This window comes from Solanum tuberosum, unplaced genomic scaffold, assembly GCF_000226075.1.
Source record: "Solanum tuberosum cultivar DM 1-3 516 R44 unplaced genomic scaffold, SolTub_3.0 scf00240, whole genome shotgun sequence".
In the NCBI taxonomy this organism is placed as follows: Eukaryota; Viridiplantae; Streptophyta; class Magnoliopsida; order Solanales; family Solanaceae; genus Solanum; species Solanum tuberosum.
In genome coordinates this window covers 103,404-128,509 of record NW_006239164.1, presented here as the reverse complement: position 1 = coordinate 128,509, position 25,106 = coordinate 103,404, and the positions used below count along the sequence as shown (strand labels likewise).

At 36.1% G+C, this 25,106-nt stretch overlaps 2 protein-coding genes across 2 annotated transcripts; one reads left to right on the top strand and one right to left on the bottom strand.

Annotated features, from left to right (window-relative positions):
- The first annotated feature begins 793 nt into the window (after positions 1–793).
- Positions 794–18,515, top strand: LOC102600954 (probable protein phosphatase 2C 60). The gene is made up of 11 exons (XM_006356964.2): positions 794–992; positions 4,374–4,499; positions 5,865–5,928; positions 7,431–7,539; positions 12,276–12,429; positions 12,669–12,794; positions 13,027–13,150; positions 13,545–13,621; positions 15,763–15,815; positions 17,351–17,405; positions 18,058–18,515. Exons 2-11 carry the CDS (start codon positions 4,383–4,385, stop codon positions 18,307–18,309), a joined length of 1,131 nt encoding a protein of 376 aa, XP_006357026.1. The 5' UTR covers positions 794–992; positions 4,374–4,382; the 3' UTR covers positions 18,310–18,515.
- Positions 18,516–18,713: 198 nt separating this feature from the next.
- Positions 18,714–24,101, bottom strand: LOC102600615 (uncharacterized). The gene is made up of 5 exons (XM_006356963.1): positions 23,851–24,101; positions 21,616–21,713; positions 20,607–20,767; positions 19,788–19,863; positions 18,714–19,263 (listed from the first exon to the last, which is right to left on the bottom strand). Exons 2-5 carry the CDS (start codon positions 21,662–21,664, stop codon positions 19,067–19,069), a joined length of 483 nt encoding a protein of 160 aa, XP_006357025.1. The 5' UTR covers positions 21,665–21,713; positions 23,851–24,101; the 3' UTR covers positions 18,714–19,066.
- Between the last annotated feature and the right edge of the window lie 1,005 nt (positions 24,102–25,106).

Sequence of the window (25,106 nt, the reverse complement as noted above, 5' to 3'; positions counted from 1 at the left end):
TATAAATCAAAACCCTTTGGCATATAACAACTAATAAATTTTAATTTTTTTTACATACATATTTAAGATCATAAAATTAAAAGTGTATTTTATATATTTTTAGTTCAAGATCTTTATAATATGACACATCTTCAGTTTATCGAATACATGATTTTAGATATGAAGGTGTGAAGATCGCAAGTAAAGGTAGAAGGTTAATAGATAGTCGAATGTTGTCTTAATATTAGCCTTTTTAAGTGGTCTATGACTTGGTGGTAGTCTAGTGTACGGTATCTCTGTCGTATTATTAACATATTTATGTAGTTTTGGACTTTTAGTATCTGTTATCATCTGTTGTTTATTATATTTAGATGATCGCACCTTGTTATTGATGTGACGATTCCATGCATATATACTCCATACCAATGGGCAGTGGCGGAGCCAGTATTTCAATAAGGAGGTTTAAAATCTGAAAAAATAGACACACGAAGTAGCTGAAGGGGGTTCGACATCTACTATATACCTAAAAAATTATTTTAACCGTGTATAAATAATATAATTTTTCGCCGAAGGGGTTCGGATGAACCTCCTACTTGTAAGGTGGCTCTGCCACTGCTCCATACTGATTTTCTTTTAGCTGTCGTGTTTCTTTTTACTATCCGTTTTCCCCTTTCTATTACTATTTTGATTTGTTTCACTTAAGTCGACAATCTTTCGAAAATAATTTTTATTTTCACTAGGTGAAACAAAGGTCTGTGTATTTTTTTTAAAAAATCCGTGTCAAATTAAAATCATCAACAAAGAAAAAATAATTAGGTTGATTATACTTTACTCTATCTTGTTTTTGTTCATGAACATTCACAAAACGGTGTTTTTAAATAAAAAGTAGCCATCGGAATTTTATTTCCCAATTTTTTCCCGCCGGAGTTTCTTCACGTCGGCAAAGTTGACTGCCAGTTTCCGTCGGCCACGGACCTCCTCCTTCCGATCTCCTTCTCCGCTGAAATCCACTCGTAAGTTCCCCTTTTTCTATCTACCGCCATCTCGCTCTCGATTTATACATAATAACTAACTGTTCTCTTCCACGGATTTTACTGGTGAAATACGATTGGTGATTCCATTGCATATAGAATGAACTCTAATTTACTAGTTACTATGCTGTTTACTTACTTTCCCTGTGATAAGAGGCTATGAAGTTGGTATAATACGAATTGGAAATTCAATTGGAGATTCCACTGCATTAAGAATGAACTCCGATTTACTAGTTACTACGCGTTGTATTACTTACTTCCCCTGTGATAATGGCTATGGAGTTCTAATCATGTTTCATAAGAAATGTAATTGTTGTCGTTGTGGATAAAGGTCATAACTTTCAAGTTGTTTAGTAGATCCACATAATTTCAATTTATAGCGCCATTGGGAACCTAAGCATTTGATAGCAATCATTTAAGATACCCCTTAAACCCAAATTCCTTCTGTTAATTGACATGATTCTGGTATGCTAGAAAACTTGATGATTGATATTTCGTTAGTACTTTTTTTTCCCTGCCAAGATTTTGTTTCTAGTTGAAGTTGATCTTTATTTCATCAAAAAAAGTAATTACAAATCAAAGCTGATGCTGACCTCCAGGCTTCAGCCAACTTTGGTAATGTTCCTACCCAATTAACTTGTAGGGGTGGAGTCAGGCAGTGGTGGAGCTAAGATTTTTATTAAGGGGTTTCAAAATATGAAGAAGTAAAGACACGAACTAGCCGAAGGGGGTTCAACATTTACTATAAACACATAAAAAATAATTTTAACTAAGTATAAATAGTGTAATTTTTTGTCGAAGGGGGTTTGGATGAACCCACTAACATCATGCTTGCTCTGTCCCCCGAGCAAGGTAGGGCCGAGGGGGTTCCAAGCCTCCTTCAAAGGAAAATTACACTGTTTATACATGATTTTAATTTATTTTTTATATATAGTAGATGTTAAACTCCCTTAAGCTTCTTCTTGTGTTTACTTCTTCTTTTTTTGAACCTCGTTAGTCGAAATCTTGGCTCCGCCATTGCTAACTTGTACATGCAAATTAGGAGATAAATCACTAATCACATTTTTCCTATGCAACAAAAAGAGACAAAGGATAACAATCTATAGATGCCAGAGTCCTCTGCCATTTGATGTTGTTTCTGCCATTGATGTGGACATGTTAAGCAATTTCTCTGTAGATCTTATCAGGAAGGAACTATGTATGTTGAAATCTGAGTAGGTTCCTCCCTCTCCAATCCAGGCCACTAGCATGCTGAAAATGCAGCAAATAATAGAGCTGTGGCCTGATTTCCTTTTAGCAGTCTGAAATTCACTGGATTTCAGCAGTACACTCACCAATTCCTCATTCGGATCCCAACCAAGACTATAGACTAACGTTGTTTAATATAATGGTGTAGCAGGGTTATGTTGCTCGGTCTCTTCAAAAATGTCGACGGGTGCGTGTCTGATCCTCCAAAAACAGTGCGGCAACATTTTTGGAGAGTCCGAGCAACTTAGTAGCAGGGAACATATATCTTCTTAGTTCTGCTATGGGTCTTTATGTTGCCAAGTCTCAAAGAAATGTAAATTTGGCAGTTTTCAAAAAAAAATAAAAAAATATAAATTTGGTACTTCATCTTAAAGTAAGGTAAAACTTGAAATCAGTTTCTTTCCCCTGTTCTTGAATTCACTGTATGAACACACGTCTGGAGTGGTGTCCCACCTCCAAATTACATGGTTTGACACCAGTCTATGGAGGCAATCTGTTTTTGATGTAGAAGTGCATATTTGGGACCTTCCGTATATGAAGTAAAAAGTTATTTGGTATAGATGAATATGAAAGACAAAGACATATATTGTTCAAAACAATCTTTTTTGTGGCTATTATTGTCTAGTTAGTACACTGACATTTCTCTTTATGCTCACTCAAGTGATAAACCTGCCAAGTCTGTACCTCTTCTGTAGGTCAAATTGCCTCTCTCTCTCTCTGGTATAGATGAATATGAAAGACAAAGACATATATTGTTCAAAACAATCTTTTCTGTGGCTATTATTGTCTAGTTAGTACACTGACATTTCTCTTCATGCTCACTCAAGTGATAAACCTGCCAAGTCCGTACCTCTTCTTCAGGTCAAATTGCCTCTCTCTCTCTCTATATATATATATAGTGTGTGTGTGTGTGTCACACACACACAAAATCAATTGCCCATAGAGTCAAAATAGGGAAATATATATATATATATATAATGTATGTGAGTGTCACACACACACAAAATCAATTGCCCATAGAGTCAAAATAGGGAAATGTTTCATTGTTGCAAATCTTCTTTTGCCCATTCATTCAAATGGGAAGCTAGGAATGTTGTAATTCCCATCAATGCACCAAGCTTTAGACCACAAACCTTGTGAGTCGGGTAGCCATAGCTCTTTCCGTAAAGCAGTAACAACATGATCTTTAGGCTACAGTATGAATCTAACTGTATTGTGTAGTCATCCTCAAGATTTCTGAATAAACATGAAACAGAAAACTACAGAATCAAATAATCAATAAGGTGAGAACAACCCTCCACCTGCTGTGCTACTAAATTCGCTTTAACTGACCTTGACCTTCAAATAACCCTAGAGTTCCTGAAGATACATTTTAGATTCCTGGAGACAATAGCCCAAATAGTTTGAATTTTCTGCCTTTAGTCACTGCTTTCATCTTCTACTTTATGTTGGACTATCGACTCCTCTAACAGTTCGGGGAAGAATCTAAACTTCATAAGATGAGGCTAGAATTAGGTTGTCCAACAAATGGAATGCATTATAAACTACAGAATGAGTCAATCATCTCATGCTCCATCTTGAAATTCCTTAAGATATTTCGGGTGTGTTAATTTCATTGGGTAATAGTACTTAAATGATTTAATTGCTACCTAGTTTGGTACTAGGATCCCAAGGGCATAACGATACTGGTGGAAGTTGGCATTACATTTTTACGGGCTATCCAGAAAGAGTGGAATACAAGATGTTTCAAAGATGACAAGGCTGCGGTGCAGTCTCTGAGTGTTAGATATTTTCTTCTGCTGCAATCATGGTTTAAAGAGGGCCGCATAGGACGAATGCATACTTCATTGCAGTTTATGGTTTCTCTATCATTAGCATAATTTTGTCTTCAGAATGAGTTCTTCATCTTCCATTTTTCTGCTTTCTAATCATTTTTAATGCTTTGCGCTAGTTCGTTATCATTAAAATCGAAGATTAGCTCTAAAACGTTCTGATAACCACTCTGTATCAGTGGTTTCCCAGTAAATTTCTACCGTTGTCCACTTGTGTGTAGTGCTCTAGTCATGAAACCTTAGGGTCTTAATATTATGTCATTGCTTCTCTTTGTTATTTCAGCTATCCGAGATGGGTATATACCTGAGTTCTCCGAAAACGGAGAAATTTTCAGAAGATGGTGATAATGTTAGGGTTGGATATGGTTTATCATCAATGCAAGGATGGCGAGCAGCTATGGAAGATGCTGTGAGTAATCAGTAATGATTTTATCTACTTTAGCAAATATGTTGCAGCATGTAAGTTTGTCGAATAAAAGAAACTATATTTCTCATCCAATAGTTCTTTAGGGCATTTATGCCGTAAAGAAAAATGATTGTAATACTAAAATAGGTAACCTGCACACTATTACTCTATGCTTTTCAAAGCTTTTGATGTAGGAAAGCCTATGCCTAATATATAGTCTTTTCTGCAATTCGTAAATAAAAGGATTTTTTTAGACTCCATCTGATGCTGATATCTCTATCCATTATTTTATATTGAGTTATGTGATCTGACACATCAATCCTAGTTGGTCCCTGACCTGTACGGCGTGAAGTTACAGTCAGACCATGCATTTAGCATGTTTTTCCATCTATTTGGGAGCAATTACAAACTGCCTTGTCTTTGCTTACTTGCTCTATGAGAACTAATGAACAAATTTACAAACTGGAAATTTGTAATTCTCTGGCTACTTCGTTGTTCCGGTTAGCTACCCAAATCACTGGGTAAGACCCTCCTTGAAAGGAGAAAGAGAACCAATTAAGTGAAAACAAATCATTCTTGCAATGTGCAACTACCACACAACTATGGCAACTCTTTGCCTGTCTAGCTGGAATTGTTTGGGTGACGCCTCAAGGTACTTTTGACCTTATATGTAGTTGGAACAGTATAGATGGAAGAACAAGTCACAAGGAGTGGTGGAAGATTGTTCCAACTTGCATATGGTGGACAATTTGGAGAGAGAGGAATGCAGGATGTTTTGAAGGCAAGAGCAGCTCAATTCAGAAGATCAAGAGTTCCTGAGTTTCTTTTTTATACTTTTGGTGTAAAAAACAATTAGTAGATGATTGTGAATCCTTACTAAATTTTCTCGTCTCATTGTAAGAATTACTCGAGGGCTGTATTTGTAGATAGTTGATACCAGCTCTTCTTTTTCGGTGCTGATGAATATAACATGTTACCACCACCAACAACACATACCCGGTATATGCGAGAAAATGGGGTCTGGGGATAATATAACATGTTACCATTTTCATTAAAAAAATTTAAAAAATCGGAAGAATCTCTCTGTAAAAAGGTTAGATTACTTAAGACGTCGTTCTTTAATGTGATTGTTGGGAAGGGGAGTCCACATCCACTCAAGTTGTAATGTTTATTGTGCTTTACATTAGTTTGATCCACAGTACATGTTATTGTAGCTACCTTGGGGTGCCTTTTCGTATGTAATTTATGCTTTTATTTAGCAATACTTGATCAGCCTCTCTGTTTATCATAGTGTACAAGCTATGGAAAGATTCAGCTTGATGCATGGTGCGCTTTATTTTGATCTGACTTTTGCTCTAATTTATCTAGCATGCAGCAATTACTGACTTGGATGCTTCCACTTCCTTTTTTGGTGTCTATGATGGTCATGGAGGTACGTATTTTTATATATATGCATCACTGAAATTATGCTCCCCTCTACCTTTACTTTTTTAGGAAGTTTGCCTCTCACCCTACCTTGATGTATGGCACTTCGATACTTATATCCTTGAACAGTTGAGTGATGACATATTCTTGAGTATGAGTGAAGAAAAATATGGTTGTGATGCGTCCAGCATAAGTGGGATGATGTTCCATCTAACGAATGGAATTTTAATATTCAGTTGTTCATTCAGATGTATTTTCCTTCACTAGTCTAAGGCCATGGGAGAAATAGAGTCTAGTTTAGATCACTGTCACCATGAATATTTTGTGGGAATGTTTGCAATTATGGGATTTGCAGCTTTCAATTGACTTTTGAAGATCCACGCGAACTAGTTAGTTCTGTTTATTAAGGCATTACTTATTCAATCTAATTTTTGTATAGAGTTTTAGCAGACAAAACAAAGGAGGATTTTCCCAATATAATTCCTAAACTAGACAATTCTCCACTATGATTCTCAGTATTACAGCAATTGGTATCACGTAGATGCCATGCTGACCAAAAGACTTCTTAACATTTTTTTCATGATTTTTTTTTCTTTCACAATTTGAAATTTAGACTTTTAACAGATGAAGTGGGATGAATGAACTGCAGGATAGTCTTTGTTTATACACACACATGAGCTCACTAAAGAAGCAAAACCCAAAATGTATGACAGAAAAAATGTAAAAGGTTATCTAATGAGGGGCCCGTGTGGAGTTTGATCTTAACAAAAAGAATGAGGACAAAATGGAAATTCAACAACAACAACACGTGTAGCAGCTCACATCATCAAAGAAGTAAAATTTCTATTTTAGCCCTGTGAGGACTACAAAAGTTCCTTACATATAGTAGTAATGTATTAGTTATGTGAGTTTCTAAATTGCAAACTAAACAGCGTACTAATTTTATACATGAATAACTTACCTCCTAACTAGCTACCAAACGTGGTATTACTTATGCAAGATTTGATACCTGCATAATTCCCCTCCGAACACGCTACCAAATGACCCCTCAATGAATTATGTTGTTTATGATGTTGAAGATATTCTGCATGTTGGGATACTATGACATGAATTTGCTGATGGGTGATATTTCTTGTTGTGATGTTCCTTTGGTGAGAATGGCATTTCTACATTTGGAGGTGTTCAGATTGTTCTACATGCTCAGCAGCATGTTTAATGTATTTCCCATCTAAATATTGTTCATGGTATGGTCTACTAGTAGTTTTGGCTTGTATGTAGTTGAAGTATATCTGATTTAGGATACTGAAGGTTCATTTGCTTGCTAGAATTCAGGGGAGAAGCTCCCCTAGCCTTGAAATTTCCTTTTCAACCATGATTATTAGACACTTCAATTCATGTAATTTTTTATGCATTAGAAAGATAAGTAGGCTACTAATGTGCATTATTAAAGATGTTTTGCATAACCAATATGCTACCCTTGTGATATGTGAAATAACTGAACTATTTTAGGTAAAGTTGTTGCCAAATTTTGTGCCAAGTATCTACATCAACAAGTACTCAAGCATGAAGCGTATCTACAAGGAGATATTGGAACTTCAGTCCAGAAAGCCTTTTTCAGGTGATTTCTTGAAGTTTTGGTTGTATAACTGGCTAATTAATATTTTGTATGTACTTTTGTCTTATCTTTTAGCATCAATTTTTGTGTAGTTTTTTATTTCAACCTTATTCCAGACTTTCAGTTTACTTTTTGTCTTTATATTCTGGTGGGCAAAAATGAAAATGATTAAAATGGTGTATGCCTACTTGGTTGGATGTTGAATTATCTCTGTCTGTCTGTTTAAATTAATATCTTGTAGCTGCGGTTTAGTCCTTATGTTCTTTCTATGGCTCCTGAGATTTAAGTTCTTTTATTGGTTCTCCAAAAGTGCTTATCAGCTATCAAATCACATCCTTGATATTAGGATAGAAAACCCACTGTTGCAGTAAATTGTCGTACTTTGATAAAAAGTGAGAAGGAACAGAAGTGAAAGCTTTAAAGTAATAAGCTGTAAGCTCTCAGGGCTTTGGTAAAAGCACTACATATGATGTGTGTGCTAGGCGTATGTCACGGGTTTGAACCCTGCCACAAACAGAAACCTGGTATTTAAGTGGAGAAGGACGAGTATCAATTTTTGTGCCACTGACCCTCAGGATTTCTCAGTTATCAAAAAAAAAAAAGAAGTAATAAGGTTTAGACGTGGGTTCATTCACCTCCTCACTTAAATCATGGATCATATGTCCTGTTAAAAAAAACTGTTGATCATATGATATCCACAACATACTGTCCCAATATCCTTCACCTCCTGTATTCTGCACAACAATAAGTTTTAAGCATGAAAATCTTCAGTATATTTATGATTTAGACTAATCAGGTTATTTTGATCAACAGTATTTGATGAGATTGGCAGAACAACAATCTCGTACTAGTTTAGCTCTACCCCTCCTTTCTTTTTGTCTCTACTTTTTCCGGTCTCTCCCCTTAGGTGTTTGATCTAATTTGCCTGTTCTAGATTTCTATAGTCAAGATAGAGGAAGAACTCTCCCTTCTCTCTGTAATATGGAAATGTGAATTGTAAATACCAGACGAGAAAGGACTGATGAACTGGCAAAGCAGCAAGGATTCAACCTACTAAGTAAGCTTAACCTAATATATCGTGAAATAAAAAATAGATTGAATTGATTGTTTCGCCCATAATGGATCCAAACTTGTTCTCCTGCACAGATACAGTTGTTTGATAGGTTGTGTTCCATCAGAAATTGGAGGGTTTTCTATTGCAGTTTCTGGAGAAGAAACCAAGAGAAGATTGTGTTTCTTACCCCTTAGGTACATGTTAGGTTGGACGATTCAATCTTCGGACGGGTGAGATTGGTGCAATTGTGGAATGGACAATAAGGGGATGGTGACCACTGATTAAACTCAAACTTGGCGGTGCATTATGGGGTGTGAGGAAGAATTGTGATCCATAGGTTATTGTTGGTTGCGATGATTAAGTTGGCTACTGTAATTAGTACTGACCAATTTTTATTTTAAATTTTGTTAGTTCCCGCTTCTTAGATTGCCACACTGTAAAAGGGGCTAACACTTCTTCTGTTTGTGCATTGCATATTCTTGCACCTATGCATATACGTGATGCTCTTTTGTTAATGAAACTTCTTACTTCACTTAAAAAAAAAAATGGCGGCGGCAGTGGTGGTTGGAACTGGAGTTTGAAAGATGGAATGTTTGGTGGCTATAGGATAGAGTGTAGTGGCATAGGAGGAAGGTATGGTTGTTTGGTGGGAAAAGATCTAGAGGAAGAGGCCAAAAAAAGGAATTCAGAAGAGATGAGGAAAATATTTTCTTTAACCTTCACTTCTCTGCAGTGCACTTTTTCTTTCTTGTTTGTTTATCATTTGGTCTGTCCAAGAAAGAAAAATAAGATGATTTCAGTAAAATTCGACAGAAAATTAGCTAAGGATACTGATTATACAGTGTGTAAATTCTGAAGATCTATATACAAACTTGTAACCTTTTTGTCAAAAAAAAATAAAAAATCTGTGTCAGAACACAGTTTTAAGGGAAGCTCCACATGCTGTAAAGATACAGGTTCTGACTCAAAATCTATTTTTGCATGATATAGAAGCTCTTTTAGAGAGAAAAGTGCAAGATAAAGTATAAGGCTGATGTATCCAAGGGTGTGGGCAAGTGGTGAATGAAGTGGGTTGAGCACCATGAGGTCTTTGGGAACCAATTCCCAACAGAGACAAAACACTGGGTGATTTCTTCCCATCTGTTCCAGTCTTGGTGGAAAAAATTACCTGGTACTTGTTGTTGGTGGGAGGTGGCATGTATCCCATGGAATTAGTCGAGGTGCACACAAGTTAGCCCGTACACAACGGTTCTGGAAAAAAAATAGTATAAGGCTGATCAGAAGACCGAAAAGGCTGTGACTAAGCACAGAAAGAAAGAGATAATCTTCCCATATCAATTTGGAAGTCAATAACTTATTATCCCGCTGTTCCCCTACCCCGTAACCATGCAAAGGAGAAACAAAGAAATAAATTCTAGTTCATTATATGCTACTCCTTTCGGTCGAAAGTAATTGATGTTTTTGCCTTTAAGCATTGATTAAAAACAATTGATGTTTCACAAACCAAGAAGGTATTTAATTCTTTTCCCCAAATTTGTCCTCGACGCATTCCTAATTCAATGTACAAAATTTAATGATAATTATGTCAACCTAAAAAGAAAAGGAAATCATAATTAAGGGTATTTTAGTCAGAACCTCTTTTAATTTTAAGGAATAACTTAATCCATATGCCCAAGCCTAAAACATCAATTATTTTGGATGGGAGTAGTATGTAAAATCTCAATTCTTGCTTGTGCGCCCGTTTGGCATGGTGAACAGAAGGGGAACTTACAAGAAAAGAGGATTGAGAAGTGTTCGGAAGGAAACAGTGCTTCTTAGGATGATATCAACTTCCCAGACTGCTGTCAATCGTTTTACATCTAATACCCCTATGAGTTCAGCTTGGCTAACCTTCCACCAGAGCTCTTTTTGTATTAGATGCTCTGAAGATCTAACTCATGCTTACCATTTTTGTGTTTTTTTTTTATGAAGTAGATGTTTTATTTGGAAGGCATCAAGGAGATGCAAATTACATACCAAAAACATGGTTAACTCCTGAGAACAAAACACCTATTTAATCAGGGGGTTAGCCACAAGCAAAAGAATGGTCGCTAATCCATATTGAGGGAGCTAATGAAATCTGAGAGGGGTAATATATTGTTTACAGGGGATAAATTGCTCCAATGGAAGATGTTAATAAGGGAAAAGGATTTCAAACCGCTAATTGGAGTTGAGATACCATCAAAACATCTGAGATTCCTTTCCTTCCAAATGCACCAAAAAAACATGATAGAATCATCTGCCAGGTCTTCTTGATGTGGCTATCAACTTCTCTAAGACTCCAACTTCCCACTGCTTCTTTGACACTCTGGGGGAGAATCCAGTTAATACCAGCAATTGAAATGAACATATTCCAAAGAGTTGCTGCCACTGGACAGTGCAGAAACAATTGATTCACTGATTCCAGGCTATTGAGGCGCATGAAGCATCTATTTACTAGCTAAAGTTTCCTCCTATTTAGATTGTCCAGGGTTAGGGTAGCATTCCTGAGGGTAGTCGAGGTGAAAGACTTGATTTTAGGGGGTAGTCTAGTTTTCCAAATCAGTTTCCTTGGCCACTGGTCTATCATGTCATTTGAAGAGCACAACTTGTGGTATCCTTCCTTCACTGTGTATATACCTGTTTCAGAGCTGCCCCATTTTAAGCTATCAGGCAAGTGAGGGGTCATTGAGGCTCCTTCCAGAGTTCTGAAAAAATCTAATAGCTCATTAAGCTCCCAGTCCTGGAAATTCCTCCTAAAGCAAGGTACCCTTACTCCATCTTCTGTATTTTGAGCCACTGAAGAGTCTGTGTCAGAGGCTATCCTGTAAATAACAGGGTGTGGGACATTGAGAGATTGATTGTTAAGCCACCTATCTTTCCAAAATTTAACTGAGTTATGATTTCCAATCCTGAAGGACACCTCTTGGAAGAATTTCTCCCTTGGCTTGTAATGTACTTCCAAGGTCCAAATCGTAAGGGTCATTATTCTTCTTGGTTCTCCATCTGTCTTGCCTCCCATATTTGACATTCACTACCTCTTTCCAGATACTTGTTGGTTCTTGAGCATATCTCCACCACCATTTCATAATCTCTGATTCCCAGTGCTTCTTTAAATCTCTGATTCCCAAACCTCCGTGCTGCTTTGGCATAATTACATTTTCCCACTTCACAAGATGGAACTTATGGCCCTCATAGCTCCCCCTCCATAAGAAAGAACTTGTGATTTTGTCAATCTGTACCTTGGATGGTATTGGGAGCATTGACATATGGCATAATTACATTTTCCCACTTCACAAGATGGAACTTATGGCCCTCATAGCTCCCCCTCCATAAGAAAGAACTTGTGATTTTGTCAATCTGTACCTTGGATGGTATTGGGAGCATTGACATATGGCATAATTACATTTTCCCACTTCACAAGATGGAACTTATGGCCCTCATAGCTCCCCCTCCATAAGAAAGAACTTGTGATTTTGTCAATCTGTACCTTGGATGGTATTGGGAGCATTGACATAATATATGTGGGGATATTGTCAAGTACACTGTTGATAAGAGTCGACCTGCCTCCCATAGAGAGATATACAATTTTTGCATTGTGAGATCACTAATTGTTTTTATGCTGCTAAGCTGTGTGTTGAAAGATTTTGTTTTGTTGTTGGTGCAGAATGGATGAGATGATGCGTGGTCAGAGAGGATGGAGGGAGCTGGCTGCGCTAGGGGATAGATTAAACAAGTTTTCGGGTATGATAGAGGGTCTTATATGGTCTCCAAGAAATGGTGATGGAAACGGAAATACTGATGACTGGGCGTTTGAGGAGGTATATGCTGTGCAGATAATACTGAGTTAAGAAGAAATTGGGATAGAATGTGATTTATTGCTGTCTTTTTGTTTTATAGTTGACATATAATTTTTTTGAAATTGACGCTAGGGGATTTAATTAAGGACACATAATTTTCTTTTCCTTGTCTTTTCTCGTGGCTCATTCGGAGCTTCCTGCATATTGCCATTGTCGTGCACATTGCTTGATTGGTTTATGGCTGTGTTTGCCGTTATCAGGGTCCTCACTCTGATTTTCCTGGACCAACTTCTGGATGTACGTCTTGTGTTGCAATCATTAGAGAGAACCAACTCATTGTTGCGAATGCTGGTGATTCTCGCTGTGTGATTTCACGGAAAGGCCAGGTGGGATGCTATTGTAGTGTTAATTACTCTCTTTCCTGCCCTCTTATACTCTCCTTAGTGGATCTTTTATAGTGAAGTTGTGTTCCAACATGGCAGCTCAGCATGCCATGACACTGCACTTGCTAGGGCTAGGTCATAGTGTTAAATGCGCAGTCATGGGCTTTTGTTGTTACGATAACATTTATGGTTTATATGAAGCATTAAAATGAATATTCATGTGTCTTTTGTGCAGGCATATAATCTATCGAGGGATCACAAGCCTGATCTTGAGATTGAAAGAGAGAGAATTTTGAAAGCAGGTGGTTTTATCCATGCAGGGCGTGTTAATGGCAGCTTAAATCTTGCAAGAGCTATAGGTATTATGTGATTTTATTCATGAACCTTTATTAATCTGCTTAAATGCTAGCCAATGGAAATACAGTTTGCAACGTCAGTAATGGAGCAAGATAAAAAATGTAATAAGGATCAGAGGCGGATCCAGGATTAAAGCAAGGGTTCAGTTTTTAAGGTTCTTAGCATTGAACTCATTGTATTTTTAAACTTATGGGTTTCTATCTACTATTTGTTGCATTTTTCGTGGATTTTTACGCATAAATTTATGCTCCGCGACAGAAGTATTGGGTTCATACTCTACATACGCCTCTCATTAGGATTTGTTTTCTAAGTGGTAAATTCAGAATTTGAACATTTGGCTATTTGATAAATATATCTATTGGATGAGATAGTTAGCATATCTTAACTTCATTGCAGGTGACATGGAATTCAAGCAGAATAAGTTTTTGCCAGCTGAGAAGCAAATTGTTACGGCCGATCCAGATATAAATATTGTATGTTCCTTCAGGCTCTTCATAAATTGTGCAATGCCTTCTATCATATTGTTAAGACATCTATTCTCTGAGAAGTCTTGATGTTAATAGGTGGTGCATAATATTCTTTGTTCCATGTGTACAACTGTGTCTATTTAAGTGTGTTGGTCATTTGGAGACGGTTCTTTCCTTTAAAAAAACTGTCTTTGAATGGCCCTGAAACAGCAATCAGTGGTAAATCATGCTCTCATTTTTGAAGTGTAAAATAGCCAAGTGTCAATCCAACAATCATTGGTTGCTCTAATTTCTTGTAAACTTCTTACTGTTCATCAAATTTCATCATCTTGTTGTTGCAGTAGTTATATTTAGCTCAGTTGCTAATATCCATGTGATGAGAATAGATGGAATAATTCATTAGGCTCAAAAGAGGAATCTAATGCAGTGATGTCCAGTAAGATTGTTTGATTTGATGTAGGGGTGTCAAATAGGCAGGTTGGGCTGAATTTGGGCAGGTCTAAATAGACCGAGTTAATAAATGGGCTGGTTAGTAATGTGCCCAAAGGTTGCTTGAGTGAGGTAGACTGGGTCACGATAGGTTATAAACAATGACTCATTGTTCAACCACAAAACTTTTTCTCGGTTTTAATTTCTTTTATGGTTTGCTTATAATTTGTTTGATTACCAGACAAAACTATTTTTTATTTTTTTTTGTACTATACCTATATTTAACATGTTAAACAAAACAAAAAATTCTTTAAATATTTGACAAGGTTTTTCATGGGTCAATTTGAGTTGCATGCTTGCTTAGCTCAAATCAGCCCAACTTTAAATGGGTTGATTTGGGTGGGTCAATATGGGCTCAATCAGTAAACAGGCGACCAACCAAACTTGGGCAGTTTATAGGCTGTCATATTTTCATGGACTATTTTGTCACCCCTAATGTTCTGATGTGCAGCCTACTATGGTCCTCCAGAACTGAGTTTATTTAACATTTGAAGCTTCTTTCTATTTTCAATTTCAATTTGTTTGTGGAAGTGTTAGTCTAGTAGTATAGAGGTTTAAAAGTACTGGTTTAAGTCAAGTGTATATGTAAGAGCAGTCCAGTGCACAAAGCATCCTTGTTAACAGGATGAAGGTCCGCATCCCAAGAGGTGTGATGTAGACAGTCTACACTAATGCAAACATTAGTGATTGTTTCCATGGCTTGAACCCATGACCTATAGGGCACCCATACAATTGTACCGTAGCTCCAAGGTTCCCCTTCATCAGGTGTATATGTGGTTCTCGTAATATCTGTGAGCCTCCAGATATCTCTGTTGGGGCCTTATTCTATTGGAGTCGTGTGTTTCTAATTAAGAATTTCTTTCTTGGAGTTGTCTGATTTCCTGGAAGCCTAGGATGTATGGTTAAGAACTAGATTTTTTTGGTTCTCAACACTGTTATTCTTGAATCTATGAATAGACCGCTAGGCTCCCCTTGATTAAAAAAAAATAAACCTTGAAGGCCCAACTATTATGTAATTCTTTTGGACAAAAAAACTCCAGAAGAATAGGCCCCAGAACTGCTTTGTTTAATTCTTGGAAATGTGAAATGTTAGATTTAGTCTGTAATGTGACATAGGAAAGCCCCACACTTATCCAATATCACTAAATGGAGACAAGTATCTAGTAGAGGCCGCAGCAGTAAGGTTCCTGCTTATGCCTCCATAGAATCAAGCTTATCTCTGATTTGAAATGTGCTAGTGACAGTCCGAGTTACAGCTCATAGCTAAGGTTTATCAGATGATTGATATTGCATCTTTTCAAAACAATCTTCCCGTAGATATTAAGCTGTTGAGCAACTTCTTATCAATATCGCACTCTATAGTAATTATCACACTTACGGTATTAACAAATCATATCCATTTGGTCAATCGTAGATCAAATTTCACCATGTAAATCTGTTGCATAAATATTCCAACGGAAGATAGGCTTTGTTTGGTGGTGTTACATTTAACTTTATGGTTTGATGGAAGGGAAAATATTGGTATGAACTACTGAAAAATTATAAGTTCTTTTATTATCAACTTTGAATTGTGAAATAGTATTAATGCTGCATTGCTTTTTCCTCATTCCCCTATATTTCTATACAACATATTCTAACATTTTTTGTTTTCTAATTAGGTTGATTTGTGCGATGATGATGATTTTATTGTCCTAGCTTGTGATGGTGTATGGTATGCTTTCTAGACTCTTCGTTTCAATTTGCAAGATCCGATAGGCAATAAGACTACAACAAAGAAGAATGCATATAGGCAGTAAATTGTAGGTCATTTCAAATTGGAACTAAAACCCAATATTGAAGTGGGGGAGAATTAGTGGACAATGAAGTGGGGGAGAATCATGAGGTCTCAGGTCAAATACCAGAGGAGGGAAAGGAAAAAGTCACTAGGTGATTTCTTCCCATCTACTTGAGCCTTGGTGGGTTACCCGGTATCCAAACTTGATGGAAGATAGAAGGTATCCATTGAGGTGTACGCAAGGTGGTCCGGACACCATATTATAAAAAAATGTTTTAATTACATAAAATACTTAAAAAGTAATGTTAGTATCAATTTATCGTAAAAAAGAACTGAAGTATCAATAAGACAACAATCAATTTTTTTAATGAGTAGATGACTCGTTTGTTACTTTATTTATTTTTGCCATGAGGTGTCTTGTTCTCCGTATTTCTCTTCTTGATAAAAGGTGAACAAGAAGTAATCCGTTTTGAGGAAAAGGTAGCATTTTTAGAACATGTTATTGATGGGTAAATGAGATTGTAAAAATTAAACAGTTTTTAGATATGGAAAGATATCATTCTTTTTGGCAAGTATTTAGGTTGCACATCTTTTTATATTTTTTGTTGTTTTTTCATTTTTACCATGTTTTCAATCCTTTCTGGTTCTAACAGCTTTTCCATTTTCCCATCATTCTTAAAATATCTTCACTGGCTCTTTTGCATTCCTCTTTTTCTCATTGTTCTTGAATATTTAGGTCGTATATTTTCTTTTTGTTGTAATTTCTATCTTTTTCGTATTTCCCCCATTTATATTCTTTGTCGAAGTTTCTTCCTTCCCATGTTTCCTTGGGATTTGAAATTTAACGTTTGGGGTTGGAGGATAAACTCATTTTTTGTGGTATTCCATTACTAAAAAATTAATTCTGATGTTAAAGCAAGTATTGCATTGGATTAGATAGAATTATTGACTAGTTATCCTGCGCGGGACACCGAGTACCACGCTGTGGACGAGCATTTGACATTTGAGCTATAATTACCTCATTACAATCTATTCTAGAGAGTAGACTGACTTAATCCCTCCAGATGTTTTTAGAGGGCGAAATTAAGGCTTGCCTAGTGCTAGCCTTTGAAGACAGAAGCAATTCTTTACATACTATTAAGATGAACAGTATTCTTTTGTTTCATTTCTGGTGTAAAGAAAGCTTTGTAGAGGGGGCAGAATCTGTGGTAGACTTGCTAGGCTCTCTGTAATCTTTGGGAGGATAACTGGATTTCTGTTTCCTGTAAATATGGCTTGGCACTATTTTAGTGCTACTTTTGTTCATATTAATATATACATGCTACCTTCCTCAAAAAAGTGTACACCTGAAACTTACAATACTCATTCTTGGTTCTCATTTTTCAATTGTTCCTGTGGTTTTTCTTCTTCTAAGCTCTCTATTCTATTGTCGGAATAATCCGATTATCACGTGTCTTTTTCTTGTTTTGCAGGGACTGCATGTCGAGCCAGCAGTTAGTGGATTTTATACATGAGCAGCTCAAGTCGGTTAGTCTGATAGATGATGCTTTGTACCATTAAGATTAATTATTGCTCAAGTACAAAATTCAAATATGTTTTTTTAGCCATAGCATTGAGTTCTTTATGCTATGTGATAATATTCATCATGTTCACTGTATGGGTGTGCCAAAAGCCAAAGATTATATAAAGCCACTAAAAGTGAAACCTGCGGAAAAGCTAGTTGAGGTAGTGCATTGCCCATAGAAAAGATTTTGCTGATCTGTTACTTTCAAAACGAATAGTTCTTTTGGCCATGCATTCTTGCCATATTTTGGAATATACCTATTTGCCACAAATGAAACTTTGCTACGAGAAGAGGTATAAGGCTGAAGGGGAACATGTTTACTTCTGCAGTATCTTTGATTGTCTAGTTGACTTGGATCTCTTTGTTCTGATACATTCTGCTACTGGCTCCATTTAATGCTGTGACCGACCTCTGTTTTAGATATCTTTATTTGTTCTTAGTTTTTGCTCATTTTAGCCAGTGCAGGGGGTTGGGTGGATGTGATTTTTTGATGGGTATCGGGTTGGTAAAATTTGATTCTTTGATCAGAGGTTGCATAGATATCATGCAGCAATCAAATGTTGTTATATCACTGAAGATATACTGATTGACCTAGGAGGTTTTTGACTCTTGTAGGAAAGCAAACTTTCTGCAGTATGTGAGAGAGTTCTTGATAGGTGTTTGGCACCGACAGCTGGAGGTGAAGGATGCGATAACATGACCATGATTTTAGTACAAATCAAAAAACCTGTTCCCTCTGGGGCTTCTCCGAGTGACAAACCATTAGCTTCTCCAGGTGATGAGCCGTCAGCTTCGAGTGAGAAACTCCCTGCTTCAGATGATGTAATTGCTGAAACAAAACCAGCAGAGTGTGGATCAAGTTCATAGTCACAGACATCCCTCTTATTTAATAAGAGTCTCATCTGCAGTTGTAAATGATTGTTTTTGAGCTACAAGGATAAAATGTTATAGCTTTCACTGCTGCTGGTTGTATATGTTGTTTTGTGTTGTACTATATACCTCTTTGGATGACTTGTATAGATGACTTGACCAGATGTTCTTGACATGAAAAGTAAAACCAAATTACTTTTTTATCCAAAATGATTTATTTTTTTCACAAACTACACAATCCCCTTGATACTTCTGCAATTACATTCTTTTCTCTAGTTGTATGTGAATTTTTTTTTTTGTGACAATTATCAAGTGGAAACATTATCTGGAAATAAGAGGGAGGGGAAGGAACGGGTAAAATTTATAAATGACCACTTTCAGACTCTATCATGGAGTTTCACTTGTAGAAATTGGAATTCCGTAACATTTAATAGTTTCAAAGATGGGATCGAAAAATGGTCAATGAACGTTATTTCTACATAAAAGAGATGGGAAGAGGTTAGATTTGAACCCTGTCTAACTGGGATATATGAAAAAAGAACGACTATTTCTAAGTTAACAACACTATTTTCTTGTGATATATTATGAGCTATAAGTAATGCTACACTCAAATTCATAACCAATTGACGATTATCGTCCTACTAGAGGTTGCTCGAAGCCATGACTGGAGATTAACGATGGTAGACCAGTTACGAATCCTGGACTTTCAATTTTGTTTTGATTTCTATGTATCAGTAATTCTGGTTTGTTTTCTTCATCTTCTCCGTTGATCCTGGTAGGGTCCTTCCTCTTCCTGGTCCTTCAACAAGCCTAGGAAAGCAAGAAACCCGAAAAAGAAGAACCCACCTTTCCAATGGCCTCCACCACCCCCACCTCCACCTCCGCCTCCATCATCATCACGAGGGGGAAATCCAGTCCCACCATCATCCAGGTCAGGGGATTTCTCCTTTCCTGCATTCAGCCCCGACATATCAGCATTCAAATGATACTTCCTACTGGATCTTTATAAAGTGCCAAAGTAGTTAACTTTTTGGCATAATACATAGACATGACCTTTAACTTGGCTTCAGCTGACAACTATGACCTTTTAACTTTTGGTGTGCACAAGTAGACGCTTAAACTTGTATAAAATTGAACAAATAGACACATTCATCCTACATGGAACCCTACATGACACGTGTGTCTACTTGTTCAATTTTATACAAGTTTAAGTAACTATTTGTGCACTCCCACAATTGGAAGGCATAGTTGTTAGATGAAGTCAAGTTAAGGGTCATGTTTATGTATTATGCCAAACTTTTTGTTGATAAACCTTGGTGAAAATCATTGGTTAAGTAGAGATAAAAACTGATTCTATGATCCTCTTTTACAGCAACTGGACGGAGTGCAGTGAAAACAACTAAGTTGCAAAATACAAATTGTTTTATTTCCATTCATTGGTCTACCAGTTACTACTAAGAGCATGAAAAGATTACCTTGAACTGGTGCAACTGTAATGGTTGATGATTCTCGTGTAACTGTCTGTGTCTGGCCTTCAGCACATCTCGCATTCTGCATTGATGCAAGAACAAAAGGTCAAACGGAAATGCTTATAGTAGTATAGTTTACTTGAATGATACAGGAAATGGAAAACCAAATGATGAATGTGGGTAGTAGTAGTAGTAACAGCATCAAGAACAGCGATATACATATTAATCAGTTACTTTTTCGGATTGTCTTGCCTGTAACTTGAAATGCTACCACTTACAAGTACTCCCTTCATTTCAATTTGTTCGTCTAATTTTTGGGTACTTTCTACGTATCTTTACTTTTAAGACCACAAGATTCAAAAGTCTTTTTTGTTTTCTTAAACTCCGTACCAAGTTGAAACGGAGGGAGTAATAAACGAAACATATATCTCCACAAGTCCACATGTTACCTTCTCAAAGAAAATGTATCTCCATATGTTACATACCCATATCTATAAACAATAACTAGCAAATAGAGAAGCTGATAAAGATTTTAGGGCACTTGTTCTAGTAAATACAGTTGATTTTCACTATGCTGACTGCAGAACCCACTTGGCATGCGGAACTGCATATAGCGAGACAGTCTAATCTGATAACTTATGCCATAAACAGCTACTTGCAGTAGCATTCTGAAGCTCCAAAGCTTCTCACAGCAAAAGTTGTACAAAATTAATATAAAAGACATGACAAGTACGGATTGACCCACTAGAATTGCTGGAGACATGTAATTAGTTAACAAGGCACTGGGAACAATTATACGAAAACAAGCATTGAAGAGACTGATACCAGAGCAGCAGCACATATTATTGAAGCACGCCTTTCTTGAACAGGACATCTCAAGCTTCTTCTATTGTTATTGAGTTGTAACTGCATGCCAACCGGATGGAGGCCAGCTGGAACTGATACTATTGGCTTGAATTGCTTCCGGCATTGATCCCCTGCTCTCACTGTGATAACAATATTCAATGATTAACAAATTAGATAGCATGACTTACAGGATGAGCAGCAAATCTTCGAAAGGATTTTGCCAACATTGAATTTTAAAGTATCGAATGTCTTGATGACATTGTTGTCACACCTTAAATGTAAGCGGTCAATTAGAGATTATCAAGAAAATGTAATGTTCAATTACATTAATTCAAAACCTAAACACGATCACATCAAGTTTAATAGAAAATCAAAGAGTACTTTTTTCATTAATTTTAAATCTAAGGAGTCAAAATAACCAAATTCAATCAAGCTGGATGATAGATCATAAACCAAAATTTCACTTCAACTGATTTGCAGTATTAAGTTATTATATATTTGACATGAACCTAGACGGAGTGACATGGGTAATGGTGAGGATTCATATATCTGGACCCCAACTTGCTTGAGATTAAGCAGTGTAATTGTTGTTGTCGTGACTCGTGAGTATTATATATTTGGCTGTGAGTGGGTGAGTGCCAATTGATGTTTTCATATACAGAGTTACAGACAAAGAGAAAGCTAAACAGTCTAATGGTATAAGCAGAAAAGCAATTACAAGAGGATCATTACTTAATGTGACTGTCTTTAACTCCTACAGCACTTAACAGCAATTGCTATTCAGATATTCTTATATCTATGTGGCAAAGGCTTCTCAATGAGCTAACAGCAAGAGATGCTGATCTATTAACATTAAACAGGATCAACTATACTCCCGGTTTCACCATGTGATCCTAATGACATGCCAAAAAGTAATTCTGACATCCTTTCAGAAGAGATGCGGAGGTACCAATTAAAAAGAACCGATCGGGAGCATACAGCCACATACCTATTGGCAAAGTAGTTACGCTCATGGTGGTACTGGCAGTTAACGACATCTTTTTGCAAGAATTCTGAGTCTCCCTGAAATTGAACTCGTATAGAATCCTGAAATCCGAAAGGAAGAGTAGAATCAATATGCAAATGTATTAAATTTCTTTGTCATGGAAATGGAAAACCTTTCTCGCCTTTGGCGCACTTTAAGTGTTAGTCCCAAACGGAAGGATGGTAGTGTCCACTATCAGACTATAACTTCATTCAATTATTTGAGTCATGAGTGTTTGATAATTAGTGAAGCTTGTACATATACAGAAAAATCAGTCAATATTTTTTCCATATAACTGCTATTCCAGAAAAAGTCCAGTTAATGATTAGTGAAACAACTAAATTTTTTCTTTACCAATTTTCACATTTTCTTTCCAAAGTAATAAAAAGACCACAAAATTAAGGAATGAACATAGAGGGCCAACTCCATCTCAACTGCCCACAGCAAACAACATTTTTCTCTATCCATCCCGCTATCTTAATAAGACAATACAAAGTTCAACTTGGGCACTACGAGAAAGTAGATGCGACAGAATTAGATGCATATGAGGGGAAAGCTAGCAAACAACCACGACGGAACCTAAATTCTGAACTTTGTACAGAGACAAATCAGATTCTAATTTAAAGTCTGAGACAAGGAGAGATGTGCATTAGCGGGTTCCATAGCTCCTAGCCTCCAACTCTGGAGGAAATAGTTATGCATTCCAAAATCATGTATCTTGAAAGATATTACTAGTAAAGTCAAACCAAAATAACAAACTTCATTACAAATATTATGTTACAATCTTATAAAACTGTAAAGACAACCATATCTTAGATCAGATATCCCGTGTATTCTGTAGCATAACTAAACAGAAACCACCCAAGTATACCGTCTTGAGACGAGGCTCATAATGGCTCCTCCTTTGGAACATAGGGTGTACTACGTTAACTATTTTAGACGTTAGCCGCTTACCCAGGATTTTTCACTGTCTAAAGTTCAGCTTGTAAGTAGTTTGGGTCTAAGATTCTGTTGGTTTTAAGATCTTACTTCCTGTTTCAAATTGATTTTTACTTTGTATTATTTTCAAGCAGTGACAGCTTATCTCATACATACATGATGTTACAAAAAATATATTTACACATATAAGAAAAATGTTCTGTGATGCTGTGTCAGATGACACCCCCCTTTCTGAAGAGTGTCTCCGCCACTGCTAGACGCAAGACAGGGCAACCAGCACTTGTTTTGTGATATTCCCAAATAGATAGATGCCTCTAGTTTAAGCTTCAGTTACATAACTTTTCATCTGCCTTGACATACCCATGTGTAAAGGTCTTACACGGGGAGGGGGAGGGGGTGGGCGCGTACTTCCAGCAGATTCTCCAAAATGTAGTAAAAATATGCTAAAATTGAATGTACCAGCTAAACCCCCTATTGATACAAAGTCTACCACTGCTAAAAATCAGGAATTAGCAACAGACAAATTCTATAGCTAAACAACAATAATCCTTCACTAATCTATCAGAAATTCAGTTAGCTACGAGCAATGATGAATTTTTTTTTATTTTTTTTTGTAGTGTTTCAAACTTCATGTAAAATAGGTTTAGCACCCATGGTATTTCAAGAACAAACTCCATCATCTACCATAGAACACTCCTTGTATAACAGAACAAGGCAAATGGCTTTTACATGACAACAAAAGGGTGTTCAAATTACACAATCATCATCAATGGCATAGGCACTGACAAAATCCATTTCCTCCAAGAAACTATAAGCTACATCATGCTACAGCCTAAAAAACACAACTTTAATACTCCCTCCATTTCAATTTGTATATCTTACTTTCCCTTTTAGTTCATTTCATAAACAAACATAACTTTCATTTCTTTCACAATTCTTTAATCTCAACTTGACATATTTAAGATCACCGTATCAAACAACATTTCGGTATATTCAATATATTTTTAGTATAAAACATCAACATTCAATAGTCATTCATTACTTTCTTAAACTTTGTGTCCGGTCAAAAACACACAAATAAATTGAATGCATATCAATACCATTAAAACCCACAAAGAATTCATCAATATCAATGGAAATATCCAACCTTTTTCACAAAAACAAAGTAAACCCAAACGATAATTCCACGAGAAGAGCAAAATACAAACCCCCACAAAAGAAAAATGGGAAAAATAAATTAAAATGAATAAAAGCACGAACCTTTTTTTTCCAGATACCCAATATATTGAAGAAGAATGATAGGAAGAACGGAAAATCCCTCGTTTTTTCGTTGGGTTTCTGCAAAATTGGAGGAAGAACAAGAAGAAAGAAAAGCTTTAAAACTTGTTGATTTTATTTTTTTTGGGTTTCCCACCGGGTTTCAGAGTCTATATTGGAGCTCCGACTAAATTTGGATCACACTCTGCAGGACTCAATGGAAGGGGTGGCTCCCGACAAAATTTTCTCTAAAATATTAGAAATGACTTAAAAATAACATAGAACATATTTTTTACTAATTTAAAAAGGATAGTCTATATTTTATTTATGTTGAGATATATCACGATCCAAATCGTCGATTGATATATTGTTCCCTCCGTGGGTGAACCAAACCTTAACAATTAACACATGCAATATTTAAATTCCTAGACATTTAAGAAGCATAACATGGTGAGTAAGGGTCTCAAAATAAAATAAATAAAATGAAGCAAAAATCTACACTACGTACCCTATAAATCGAAAGTGATCATACGAGAACTCTAGCTAAAAACTGTCAAATAGTAGAAAAATAAAATAAAATGCATCAATGTTTAGAAGAAAGACATCTATCATCAGAAAAGTTACATAAATGTTTATGGATCGTAGTTTACACTCAAAAGAAAGTGCATGAGTAACATCCGCACAAAGTACAAACATCATGTACTAGTATGCATCATATGCTGACTAAAATTAGTAAATAGTATATAATTATACTCAAGAGTATGATAGTGATTGAGAACTTGAGGTCTCAAGTTCAAAACTCAGCGAAGACAAAAAGATACCAAGTGATTCTTTCTATCTATCCTAACCTTGGTAGTCTTTGAACAATAATCATCAACACTCTACAAATCACATAAAATCATATTCATTTTGTTTTATTTTTATAGTTATACAACACTTGGATCTAAAATATACCATGTATTTTTATGGTATAAACATAATTTATAGAAAGACCAAATTATTGTTATATAGTATAAATTAGGATAAATATTCATGATATAAATTATTATAATATAAACTATTTATATCTAAAATATACCATATATTTTTATAATATAAAATTATAAATAATTTATGGAAACATTAGTAAACAAAAAGAAAAAGAAAAAAAGGCTAAGTTGGTTAGGGCCCCAAAAATAAGCCCATTAGTGAGGGCCCAATACTAAACCCAAGTTCACCTAATTTATATATAACCCGAAACATTTTATTTCGAAAAAACC

What these genes read in the sequence shown, in the direction of transcription:
- LOC102600615 (XM_006356963.1), bottom strand. Translation starts at nt 21,664, where the DNA reads ATGTCGTTAACTGCCAGTACCACCATGAGCGTAACTACTTTGCCAATA. An exon ending in CGTAACTACTTTGCCAATAG is followed by an intron (nt 20,768 to 21,615) that starts GTATGTGGCTGT and finishes TTGTTATCACAG; the next exon opens with TGAGAGCAGGGGATCAATGC. An exon ending in TACAGTTGCACCAGTTCAAG is followed by an intron (nt 19,264 to 19,787) that starts GTAATCTTTTCA and finishes GGCTGAATGCAG; the next exon opens with GAAAGGAGAAATCCCCTGAC.
- LOC102600954 (XM_006356964.2), top strand. Translation starts at nt 4,383, where the DNA reads ATGGGTATATACCTGAGTTCTCCGAAAACGGAGAAATTTTCAGAAGAT. An exon ending in GAGCAGCTATGGAAGATGCT is followed by an intron (nt 4,500 to 5,864) that starts GTGAGTAATCAG and finishes TAATTTATCTAG; the next exon opens with CATGCAGCAATTACTGACTT. An exon ending in CTAGCTTGTGATGGTGTATG is followed by an intron (nt 15,816 to 17,350) that starts GTATGCTTTCTA and finishes CTTGTTTTGCAG; the next exon opens with GGACTGCATGTCGAGCCAGC.